The 12,788-nt window shown below is 42.7% G+C and overlaps 1 protein-coding gene and 1 long non-coding RNA gene across 3 annotated transcripts; both read left to right on the top strand.

Annotated features, from left to right (window-relative positions):
- The first annotated feature begins 1,106 nt into the window (after nt 1–1,106).
- On the top strand, nt 1,107–8,197 carry LOC309703741. Its single transcript, XR_014276006.1, has 3 exons — nt 1,107–1,350; nt 3,159–3,329; nt 6,382–8,197. It is a non-coding gene; the product is annotated as an uncharacterized lncRNA (long non-coding RNA).
- Nucleotides 8,198–9,680: 1,483 nt separating this feature from the next.
- On the top strand, nt 9,681–12,777 carry ift46 (intraflagellar transport 46 homolog (Chlamydomonas)). Of its 2 annotated transcripts, none has more exons than XM_082528526.1 (6): nt 9,681–9,779; nt 9,987–10,133; nt 10,443–10,735; nt 10,949–11,042; nt 11,121–11,252; nt 11,397–12,777. In XM_082528526.1, exons 2-6 carry the CDS (start codon nt 10,005–10,007, stop codon nt 11,748–11,750), a joined length of 1,002 nt encoding a protein of 333 aa, XP_082384652.1. In that variant the 5' UTR covers nt 9,681–9,779; nt 9,987–10,004; the 3' UTR covers nt 11,751–12,777. The 2 variants fall into 2 exon arrangements, with proteins under 2 accessions (XP_082384652.1, XP_082384653.1); XM_082528527.1 differs by having other exon boundaries at nt 9,737–9,868.
- The last annotated feature ends 11 nt before the right edge of the window (nt 12,778–12,788 follow it).

The raw sequence follows: 12,788 nt of genomic DNA on the forward strand, positions 1-12,788 counted from the left end.
TGGAGATCCGAGTGCATTCGGCTGTATAGAGACCGAATGATCGCAGCAGTTGGTGAGTAGAGGTCTACAAATGTAAACATTTTTTGGCAAAGACTGAGGGCTATTTCGTTCTTTTTACAATAGTGGATTTAGATTTATTAAGAATTATTATTTATTAAGTGAGAGAAAGAAAAAGAGTTTTTCTTCATTTTTCTTCGCTTTTCTTTGCAAGCTCCTTTGACTTCATTTTTAGAGCTACTTTTACAAGGACAGATATGGACATTTTTGACACGATGCACAGTGCAGATGAATGAGAAGGAGGAATTCCTCCTATCTATGCTTACACTCAGTGAGCTCCTCCCTAATGAATGTCAAGTTATCATCTCCATCTCCATCCTGTGTGTGTGTGTGTGTGTGTGTGTGTGTGTGTGTGTGTGTGTGTGTGTGTGTGTGTGTGTGTTGATTTATCCCACTTTTCGAGTTTCATCTGTAGAGCGGTGTACTCCGGTGCACAAAATAGAAAACAATTTATTCTGAAAAAATGCAGATGAAGAGTTGTTTGTTGACAGTATAGATCGTCTGTTTTTAAGCCGGCGATGGTCTAGCTGCCAGTCATTTAATAGACCAATATTTTTTATTTATTTAAATTGTGCTAACTCACTTTGTTCCACACAGCCCAGCAGTGGCGGTTAAACTAACCTGTTTTTGGATCAAAGAAAACCATCAAAGCATGAGGAATGAGCCCAGGAGTCTCGGCTAAAAAAAAAAAGCACTAACCACTACTTTCTTATGTCTACTATACAGGAGTTGCTGCTCACACCCTGAGTTACACTAATGAGTCTGTCAGATGTCCCAAATGTCAGGCTGCACGCGTACTCACACTGGACTCCTCATGGCCTTATTTCCACGAGCCCTCGACTCAGCTGCAAAGTGCTTACAGGGTCAGTTTCCTTTTCACCAGAATTATCTGCTGTCATCCAGTCATAAGTTGAGCAATGGTTTAACCAATTTTCCATCAAACCATAAAGGGAAGCTGGATTTTAATAGAACCTATACTACGCAATTACTTTTTATTGAGTTCATGCACTGTCTCTGAAGCACCCCCAAGAATGGGCTAAAATCGTCCCTGGAGTACAGTGCTGCAAATACCGCGAGATCTGCGACTTTATCACTTGAACGGGCGGCTCTTAATTCTCCTGCACGCGCTTTTTGGTGAGTTCGCGAGAACGCGCAGGAGATATCAGCTGTCCGGTGTGCTTTCCAGTCACAGACCGTGTGCGCTGCTGGTGGATTCACACTGTAGTGATGCAGGAGAACCAGGAGCTGGAGCAGCGGACTGCTGGAGCCCCCACCTCCTCCTCAGGAGCCCAGGTCAGTAAGCAGGACGCGTGGGTTTATATCTGATCCTTCTCGGTGTGGGTAGAAGAATACACGAGTATCTGCCGGTTTTTGCCTCCGCGGCTCTGAACCTTAGTCAGGAAACCGCTGGCTGTTCTGGGATCCGTGACTGGCTCGTAGACGGTGTTGTGGCAAAAAGTGATTGCCTGCAAAAAAAAATGATTTCCACTGTTTCCGTGTGTTTTTTATGTGTAATATCTTTAGGTGTGTTGCTAAATTATTAGTTTCAGATGTAGCCATTCTTGTATTTTGCTTGTTTACATTATTGTATTTTGCACAACTCTGTTGCTTGTGAAGCTCGCACACAAGAATTTCACTCACATGTGCTGTACCAATGTACCTGCACATGTGATGTGACAATAAAAGTGATTTGATTTGATTTGATTTGATTTAAATAAACTTTTGTGAACAGGTATTACAGAGGGGGTTATATATAAAATTTAAAAAATTACCTGTTTCTCAAGTATCTTTATTACTGTGTCATTGTACTTACATTATAATCAATCAGCTCCCTTTTGTCCACTTAAAATATGTTTACAGAACCATTGTTGCAATTTCAGCTGTCCTCTTGGCCAGATTACTCTTAAAAAAGACATTTTTCAAGTCAAAAAGGTTTTTTCTCACTGAGGCTTCATCCGTGGTCTATGCCTGTAACACGTGTTTCTCCAGTGGAAATGTTTAGAAGCCTTTTCTCTGCTGTTCAGCCCTCTGATTCAGTCCAGCGCAGAAGTCCCGACAGAGCATCCTGCTGTTAAACAGCAAAGACCCAGTGCAGCTGCCAACTGGTGTGGATAACCCGAGGTGTCCCGCTAGACTCCGACAAATCTAACAACAAACATATAAAACAGCCAAACATTCTAATAAATACGAAGCAAACTGAATAATATCTCCTACAGCGGGTCTCTCACATTAAAATCATTTTCACTGCTTTTAAATAATTTCTTAATAAATCCAAAACATTTCCAGTGAAATTAATGTTTTAAATAAACACAATAAACTGTTTAAATTATTTTTAAAAATCAACGTAAAATACGGATTTTAAAAAATGTTATAAACGAATAAATATCCTTTAAAGCTGTCAATGAAACAGTAATATGTATGTTCTTGTGTTGGGGTGGTGCAGCCTTAAACATGAGGGAAAGTAATGACAGTGACAATAATGTTAATGATCCAGGGAAGCCCCACTGGGTCATCGTGCAGGGCTCAGCAGATGTGCAGCTCTTCCTTAGATGTGGATAAACTCACAGGCACACGTGCCACATGGTGGTGCTGTACAAGAAGAGGGTCGCGGGTATGAATCCAGTCTGTGCTGTTCATATGTTCTTCCACTGTCCAGAGGATCACTGTGATTCTAAATGAAGTCAAAGAATTGTATGATCCATCGTACCAATCGTTTTTCTCGTGACAGGAATAATGAAACAACTTTTTCGGGGGGGATAATGGTGGAGGCTTTGAAGCAGGTGGGTACAGTACATGTCCTCAGGGAGGTGCTAAAGCTAACAGTGTAGGTCTCTGATGGAGTCACAGTCTGGTCCAGCTGCTGATGTGTGTGTGTGTTGGCTGGCATGGCACACACACCAGCCATGAATAATCAAAGGGCCTTTTCATTAGAACCTGCTCAGATTAGCTCGACTGGTTTTCCATAGAAATTGACAGACCACGTGACTTTTGCGCATTGCATTGTGGGTACGAGTGGCAACATAATCAAAACACTGCATTAAGCGCTAGCATTTCCAGCACTGGTAATCATTAATCATTAATTCTGCGTCTGGTTTTGAAAGTGACAATGAAGGAAAGAAGCGGAGAGTGGATGACGAAGCCATCCTGAGCCTGTTCGTTTCCGACACTGGAGAAGAGGACTTTGGTGGTTTTAGTGCAGGAAGAAGAGAAAGATGGTGAATGACTGACTTTTCTTCTTGTTAAAGCCGTGTCACTGCACCTGAGCCTAAAAGGTAGGCCCAATCTATTTTTCTGGTGTGCTGTAGGTTATTGTTATGTACTACATTTGTTACTCATTTATGAAGCACAGTACATGTTTCGTACTTGTAATTACCGCTACTTGTACATATACCTAAAAAGTTATGCAAATATGTACCCATAACTTGTTTTTCAAAATATTAATAAAAGTGATGTCTCCAAACAGCCATCTCTTTCCTGACAGTTCCCTTTGTGCATATTCTCTTACATATGACATGTAAGTCAACACTGAAACACCTGCGGCTTTTAGTCAGGTGCGGCTAATGTATGTACAAAACAGGATTTCCCCCTGATTTTAGCTAATATTCAGGTGCGTGTTGTAGTCCGGGAAATGCAGTATATGGTCCTAAGTGTTAGTAACTTCAGATCCCTGCAACAAGCCCAGGTCCAGTTTACTTTGTGATTTGGACTATTCCACTTCACAGCTGTTGTTACTTTTTTCTTTTATCTCGTGTACAGGCCAACGCATCTATTTGTCGTTTCAGGTTGTAGTATTACACAACATTTTCAGATCTAATAGAAATAGAATGAGTGTTTTGTAATTCATTCAATGCATTGTCTTTATTTATAACTGGCATTATTGTTTCATTCTATCATAGAATCTTACAAGAAAGAGGCAACATTGTATTCCATCATGCTGTATTATTTATCAGCTGCTTCGGTGAAAAACAAATCAACAATGCAACCAAAAAACATTGCAAAACAACATACTGGAAAACAGTTATTCATCACTTGATTGTTTCAATACAACACTTGGGCACATATATGCGGGACTTTTGTGGCTGTTTTGATATCGCTCTCTCTCTTAACCGATCAAATCTCGCTGTGGTAGCAGCTTTAAACTCGGTATGACCCAGGTTGATAGAGGGGGCCCAGTCTGGATCGCATTCCAGCATTTTGTAGGCTGGTTTTCCTACAAAACACAACAAACATTAGCCCGCAAAGCCACAGTGAACAAAGCAGGACAGCGCAACGAATTCAATTCAAATTAAGACTTATTTGTAACCTACATCAACAATTATGTTATGATAAAATATGTATTAACTACAACAGAAGACTTACCTTTGTGGAAATGCTTGGAGCAGACTAACATGTGAGCTGGAGTGTTCTGAGACGTTATATTTGGTCTTTGAATGGCTGCAATCCAGGCCATCCGTCGGCTCTTTGTTATTTCGGAAACATGGCTTGAACAATTTCTCTTCCACGACGGAATCCAATAAAAAATCTCTTTACCCGTCGGCTTCCCGGTGCTGTCATGTGACTATTGCAGTTAATAATACAACAGCTTCTTGCCATTTTTTGTGTTTCTTTTTATCGCTGTGTGACTGTTTTCATGTGAAAGCCTACATGCGCTAGTACCGCTTGCCACTCGTACCCACAATCCTTTGTGGTTTTACCCTGGAATGACGTCACATTTTCAATCTTTGGTCGTGTCTAAATTCATGAGCTGCATCCTCCTGAGGACGCATTTGTAGACCGATTACGTCATAGCGACACGCCGAAGGCTGTCCAAATTCGTAGACTCCTCCGAATGCAGCCGACAAATGCGTCCTCCTTTTCCCCGAATTTGAAGGGTGTGTCCTTCATGGCCTACCATATCCCAGAATTCATGGCGCGGCGTCAAACAGAAAACTGATTAAACAGAAGTGTGAGATGGTCGAGAATTTACGCCAGTGTCCTGTTATATTTTAGATAGCAAGGAGCAGACGGCCGAGTTTATTATACTCCACCGAGACAGCGGTGACGCTAATCAGAAGGCTAGACCGTCCAATTTCCCCAGCCGTTTACTTCCGGCCTACCCGACCTTCTGAGGACCCGGCCCACGTAGACCGCAATGGCTGGGTCCTCAGGAGGATGCAGCCCATGAATTTGGACACGATCTCTATTACACTCGAGTAACACCTAATTGTCGTTATAGCAATGCAGCAGAACATCCCGTGATATCATTTGTATGCAACACAAACACAAGCAGGGTCTAATTGTGGTCATAAATATTTTGCGCAGTTGTGAGTTTTGTACCCTTGTAAACATAAAATATCAGAAAATGTTTGTGCATCTACAGATGAGAATTTGTGTTTGTAAAAGATATTTACACAAGTTACTTTAAAAAAAAAATTGCTAAGGTCTGGTTACAGGTACAAAGCAAAAAACCACTTGTTTTTGCAAAGTGATTGGTCAAAGTCATGTCAATCAGTTGGAGGGGTGCTTTACTGAGCTCCTTTCAAAAGCACCCCTCCGGCACGCAGACTGGATATTTAAACTTGTGATTGACATGACATTGACCAAATAGCTGAAAGGAATAAAAATTGGGTCAAAATTTGTGCTTGCAAGTTGAAACTCCAACACAGCCAGGGAACTTGAGCGCAGTTTTACATGTAGTTTCTTGCTTTGTATCGGTAAGTAGAACTGAACAAAAATAATTTATTACACAAATCTTTTTTGCACACTCATAATTTTCATCTATAAATGCACAAACCTAAAAATTTCAGATATTTTGGTTTACAAGGCTACAAAACTCAGTTCACAACTACGCAAAATATTTATGACCACAATTAGGAGATCAGCAAAGCGAGCGTGTACCTGCTGCTCGCTTTATGGCTTCTTGTCAGACTCGGGGAGCATGTTGTTGTTATTGTGGGCATCATTTCCCTCATTGCCGAGATTAACAAATGGCAAATTTTTTCATGTTCCAGTCATAAGTGTAAAGATAAAAAACTATATGATCTTCTGGGTCAAAGGTCAGCGTCACACTGATTAAGATGAAGGATCAGCTCCAAACTTGATTTAATAATATAATATTCATAATGATCTCTTTCTTGGTTTGAGGTATTTAAGAAATGTCAATACAGCATACAACTTCACACTGACACACAAAGATTGATATATTATATTAATGTTTAATAAAAACACAATAAAACATCAGTTTTAGTATAGATCTCTCTGAGTGCTTGTGTTTTATTTTTTTGTTCCTTCGTGGAGTCTAACGTCACCGCTCTCTCTTTCTGTCTGCTGTTTATTCAGAAACAGAAGAAGACTGGACGTACTGTGCACCAGTGCCAGGACTGCAACAAGACCTATAAATCCAAACACAATTTAAAGCTTCACCATAGAATTCACACCGGAGAGAGACCGCACAGCTGTGACGAGTGCGGAGCAGCTTTCAACGCTTTAGGCGCTACAAATCCACCAGCGCATCCACACAGGAGAGAAACCCTACAGCTGTGAAGAGTGTGTCGCAGCCTTCGCAGTTTCGAGTACACTGAAAAAGCATCTCCGTGTTCACACTGGAGAGAAACCCTATGTTTGTAAACCCTAATGCTCAGCTCTGCGACCTGAGTGCTCACACTGTGCATCCAAATTTTAGCTTGGTAACATGAAGTGTTACCAAAGCTTATATTATATAGCTAAGATATAACACAAAATCTGTCTCTTGCTCTTCCTCTCTCTCCATCTCTGTCTTTCACTCACACAGACACACAGCACCAACAACATCAACTAAAATGCTAATGAAAAACACTGACTTACAACACAGCTGCAGTTGAGCAGAAATGTCCATCCAACTTCTTTCGCGGCTGTTGCGATGATAATTTTGTAAGGCCACATCAAAAAGGCTCGGATGGGCTTGCCAAAGTTCTACTAGTTCATCTTTTTCACTTCTGTTTCTGTATTTGCACACGCGGAGTGTGAGATGTTGCGTTAAATTGGCTCGTGGCATCGCATCTATAGTGTGATACCCTCACAAGTGGCAACCATGTGACCGTACAATTGCTGATCGGGAGCTGGTCCATCCATCCATCCATTTTCATCCGCTTTGTCCGGGGTCGGGTCGCGGGGGCAGCAGCCTAAGCAAAGTAGGCTTAGGCCATTACATGGGGTAATGAGGCGTTAATCGCGTCTCATTACCCCATGTATACTACATGATGCATGACACACGATTAAGGCGAAACTCCCCAAATCTCGGTTAGCGAGTTGATGCTGACAGCACTAAGTAAAACAAAAGGAAAAGTCACATTTATAAAGAGTCGATCTCGTCTGAAAATGGGCCATAAATCTGATGTGTGATGTCATCATGGGTTATATAAGGATGGGGAACGGTCCACTCTTTGGAGATCTGTGGCTGTACGCTTGTCTTCCCATGCTTCTGTCTTAGAAGTGTGTAATAAAATCACTATTTTTGTCACCTACACGGACTCGGCTGTTTTTCCTTCTTACCCAAACTGAACCAGACGTAACAAAAGGCATCTGCTGTGATGTTTACACCTGTGGTGAAGTCTCACTACTGTCAGATTTTATTATATACACAGATATAAAAATATGGATATGTACAGATAAACGATCCAAATTATAATATTTCTGTCTGAGTCAAAATTGATTGGATCAAATCAATTATGGAAATCAGATACCCAGCACTGTTTTCTTTTTTCTGCCAAATATTAGCTCATTTTTTTCAACCTAAATTTTATCAGCTTGATAAAGAAATGACTGAAACACTCTTGTGAGGCCTGTTTAGTGGACTGATGTTGATCTTAACTGATTTAACTCCTACTCCTTTTCTTAGTTTAAGTTTATCGTTCTAATCGTTTTTGCTGCTTTATATTTTCAATTTTATTTTGTTGTTTAGGGATTTTTGGCAACACGGTGGTTAGAAGGTCCTGAGTTCAATTCCACCATCAGGCCGGGGTCTTTCTGTGTGGAGTTTGCATGTTCTCCCCATGTTTGTGTGGGTTCTCCCCGGATGCTCGGCTTCCTCCCACCATCCAAAGACATGCACTTTGTGGGGATAGGTTAATTGAAAAATCTAAATTGCCCATAGGTGTGAATGCTGGAGTGAATGTGAGCGCGAATGGTTGTCTGTCCCTATGTGTTGGCCCTGCGACAGACTGGCGACCTGTCCAGGGTGTACCCGCCTCTCGCCCTATGACAGCTGGGATCAGCTCCAGCGCCCCCTGCAACCCTGAAAAGGATAAGCGGAAGTGAATGGATGGATGTTTAGGGTTTTAGTTTTAGGTCTTTTTATTACTGATTTTTTTTATTGTGTTCTTTTCTTCATGTTTGCTGTTCTGACTTGTTTAATTCATGGCTTTACTGTGAGGCTTTACATGTGGGGTTTCACAACTTGCATTTGCACCTGGATTAAGATGTGCTTTCTAAATAAAGGTTTTCTTTCTTGACTTCTGAACCAAATAACAGCTTATGAGGTGGTAACTACTGGGAACATGTCCTCAGGGCGCGAGTCCCTCTTGTTTTCTGGAGTAAAAACTTGTTCAGCATAACTGAAGAATAAAGGTGCACTAAACGATGAGGATGATGTTCAGTGGTGGTGGTGACACATACAGGTTGCACAGCTGTGACTTCCAACCAACATAAAATCAAGATCATCAAAATGTAACGACCTCGACAGGAAATCTGCAATGACCCAAACGCTTTAATAGAGTTTAATGAAAGAATCGTTTTTGCCTCAGGATTTTACAATCAGTCAATGCCAGTGCTGATTTATGAGAAACATCAATCCAGTTTCATTTAATATAGGATTTAAACAGCACCAGATGACACAAGGTTAACAGACAAAAGATAGCATGAAAAAAGAATAATGCACAACTAAAAGCAAAGGCCTGAAATATTATTTTATGATTATTTGCTGTTTTTGTTCATCTTTAAAGACTCTCCTGAGAGACTGTGAAAAGCTGCCAGGGAACCTGAATTGTTTCAGGTAGGTGGAAAACATACAAACACCGCAATAAGAAAATAACACAAGTACCTATATTAAGAGGAGTCGGCGCCCCACAAACAGCTGTGGACGGCCTTGTTTGTGTAAACTCTTTGTTATCGAGAACAGATGAATAAATATCGTCACTTCACACTTCAGGAAACCTTTCCCTGCGTGTTCATCAGAAATATATTGATGACAATGAGCCTCAATAGTTTTTCTTTTTATATAGATTTGATTTTTGTGGTTTTAAAATAGTTTTGTTAACATGTTTATTTATTTATTTTTATTTCAGTCTTTCACTCTCCAGATTTAGAAGAGCCTCAGCCATCCATCTGTTTGATTTCCATTCAGCACTCAAGAGGAGCTGAGAGATTATGAGATTCCAACAAATATAGAACTGACTCTTCTGTATTCACTTCACTCCAATAATAAATGCACCACTGTTTTATTTTCTTCCAGTTACTTTAAAGCACTTATTTTTTATATAATATAATATAATATAATATAATATAATATAATATAATATAATATAATATAATATAATATAATATAATATAATATAATATAATATGCCTTGGAGCTGGAGCTTCTGCTCTCATTAGATTCTAACTACACTACCCAAGATGCCCTGCCCGTCCCGTTGCCAGGATACGTAACATTCCACAAAGGCCATTTTGACGCCGAAAAGCGAGTTTGGCTTGAACTCAGACGACAAGTAAGACATTTAAAACATATTTATCAGATTTGAGTTTAGCTCTGCCGGCAGGTCGTTTGTCTCTGCATGCCGAGTGTGTGCTGTCTCAGGTGGGTTAATCGGCTTAAAACCGCCGGTGTCGGCTTCTTGTTAGCTGTCTGCTGCTAGGTGGCTAATGCTACTGTAAACCGTTGTTTCTGATGGAGGTTTTACTGTGTCCGCCCGCAGCTGACCCGCCGGGCTCCGATGGAGCGGGCTGACCGGGACAGAGGAGGCCGCCTGCTGAAGAACCAGCCGTACGACGAGAGCCTGGATGTGGCGGACGCCGAGGAGGTACCGAGCGTGTACAGCCCGACTTCCCGCAGCCAGCCCCAGGTAATCTCCTCCTGTCCTTGCAGAGAGCTCCGGTTTAACCGGTGATCGTGACGCCTGCTCGTGTTTCTTCATTATTTAAAGCTCAAAGTGTTTCCAGTCACAAACTCGTCTGTGTAGAAACTGTGTAGAAATGACAGAAGAGTGAATCTGGTAATGTTGAGTGAGCATCATGTTTTAGAGCCCCAGTTTTTATTAAAACACTAAATAAAGTTTCCTTCCATCAGAGTTGAACTGTAAGCTGAGTCAGTCCTGCCATGCTCCAGGTTGGTCTCAGGTCACATGACCTGGTTTTGTTTCTTCGTCTTTCAGGTGGAGTTCAGGAGGAGCAGCAGGAGGGTTCACAGCCTGATGTCGGCCCACAGCAGCAGCGACGAGTTTGACGAGGACCATGGGAGGGGGAAGGAGCCGGGAGGGGGGCGGCCAGAAGAGGAAGAAGAGGATGATGACGAAGAAGATGATGATGACGATGAGGACTCCGAAGATGACGAATCGGAGGAGGACAGCAAGCTCCACAAGGCGCCGGAGGGCCTGTATGATCCCGCCGACTACGCCAACCTGCCCGTCAGCACCGACATCAAAGAGCTGTTCCAGTACATCACACGGTGAGCAGAGACACACATGTGGCAACTCATGTTTTTTAACACCATCTGGTGCTTGTTTCTGCTAAAACAAAAAAACCTTATCAAAGTTTATTGATAAAGCACCGAATCACAACAACAGTCACCTCAAAGCACTTTATTTGTTAAAGACCCTGCAGTAAATCACGTAGTTGTCACGCACACATCTAGAGTTTCCGTGTTTTGTGTTTGTCTCAGATACACCCCCGAGTCCGTTGAGCTGGAGCACAACCTGAAGCCGTTTATCCCGGACTTCATCCCTGCAGTGGGAGACATCGACGCCTTCCTCAAGGTTCGAACACAATCGCACCTGATAGCATAGAAAGCGCGACCTCTGACCTCAGAGTGACCTCATGTTGTGATCCCACAGGTGCCGAGGGCCGATGGCAAACCGGACAACCTGGGGCTGCTGGTTCTGGATGAGCCCAGCGTGAAGCAGTCGGACCCGACGGTGCTGTCGCTGTTTCTGTCGGAGGAGACCAAGCAACACGGCGCCACCGAGGTACACACACACCTGTACGCACGCACACACACACCTGTATGCACGCACACACACACACACATCTGTACACACACGCACACATCTGTACGCACACACACTCAGCATTAAAGTCAGAGTCACTCCTCATTGTTTCCTTTCCTGCAGGTGAAGAAGGTGACGAGCATCGCCAACCCTCAGAGCAACCCGCGGGCGGTGGACAGCTGGGTGGAGAGCATCAGCGCGCTGCACCGCTCCAAGCCGCCAGCGAGCGTCCAGTACAGCAGACCGATGCCTGACATCGACAGCCTGATGCAGGAGTGGCCAACCGAGCTCGAGGAGCTGCTGGACCGCCTGCAGCTGCCGTCCGCCCGCCTGAACTGTGACCTGCTGCAGTATGCGGACATTGTGTGCAGCCTGCTCGACATCCCCGTCTACGGCAGCCGCGTCCAGTCCCTGCACCTGCTCTTCAGCCTCTACCTGGAGTTCAGAGACTCGCAGCACTTCACGCGCAGAGCTTAGTGGCTGGAAGTACCACATCCAAACGGTCACAAAAGTCTGTTCAGGAACTGAAAACTAACCCCAGATGTTCGACTATTTTGTGGCTGCTGTAAAAGTTTTTATTAGCTGAGAACCTGTTGCTCTACTTTTGTTTATTTCCTCCTTTTGTTTTCTGTTTGTCCTCTGAAATAAAAGCCATGTTCAGGCTCTTTGTAAAAACACAGCTTTCGAGCTTCATCTAACCTAAGCTTGCTTTCACTGCTCACCTGTGCCACCTGCAGCAGCCTGAATACTTCAGGGACCAGATGAAGGTCCTTGATAAACGCTGTAATAAACCAGCCGCTCAGAACAAGGTCACTGTCTGAACATCTGTAAAGTCCTGTGCCTGCAAAAAACGCCTGTTACTCAAAGATGCCCGTATATATTATATGTAATTAATAAAGTAAACTCCGTGAGTGTAACCCAGTCATAGATTACATATTGTTATAATTACACAAAATGTGTTCTTTATACCTGACTGTTAGGACCTTCAAGCCTGTATTTGTATTCATTATGGTTAGAGCCCCTCCTCATTGTTCTTCTTCTTCTTTGGTGCAACCCTGTAAATACAGTGTACCCCTTTGGCCTCTCCCATTTTCTACAATTCCCCTGTGGGGGAGGTGGGTGTCGTTTCCCTGTACCCTGTGCAACACACATGTAATTCATATTTAGCCACCCTGATGTTTCTGATTGCGATTTTAGTTCAATTATTGTCATATTAATGCTAGCACGAATATATAATTATGGCTAGCTTGGAAGTTGTGATGGGTTGAGCGAACCCCCCACTGTTTGTATTTGGTTGTAGGAGCTGGAGCGAGCAAGTTATTTACTCGGAGGTCTTTCTTTTACCTTTCTTTGTCAGGTATGTCAGATTTTTTGCTGGTGTTTTTTTTTTCTTATGTCAAAAATGTTCCATGTAACTTTGTACTTTATGTTTAATGGAAAAATAAACGCAGAGCCTTTTCTACAATTCCCCTGTGGGAGAGGAGCTGGAGCGAGCACGTGTTTACTTGGAGGTTT

This window comes from Aulonocara stuartgranti (assembly GCF_965226115.1).
Source record: "Aulonocara stuartgranti genome assembly, chromosome: 3".
In the NCBI taxonomy this organism is placed as follows: Eukaryota; Metazoa; Chordata; class Actinopteri; order Cichliformes; family Cichlidae; genus Aulonocara; species Aulonocara stuartgranti.

Excerpts from the sequence above, each read along its gene's own strand:
- ift46 (XM_082528526.1), top strand. The coding sequence starts at position 10,005 with ATGGAGCGGGCTGACCGGGACAGAGGAGGCCGCCTGCTGAAGAACCAG. Across the intron at positions 10,736-10,948 it reads CTGTTCCAGTACATCACACG|ATACACCCCCGAGTCCGTTG; the intron begins GTGAGCAGAGAC and ends TGTTTGTCTCAG. Across the intron at positions 11,253-11,396 it reads AGCAACACGGCGCCACCGAG|GTGAAGAAGGTGACGAGCAT; the intron begins GTACACACACAC and ends CCTTTCCTGCAG.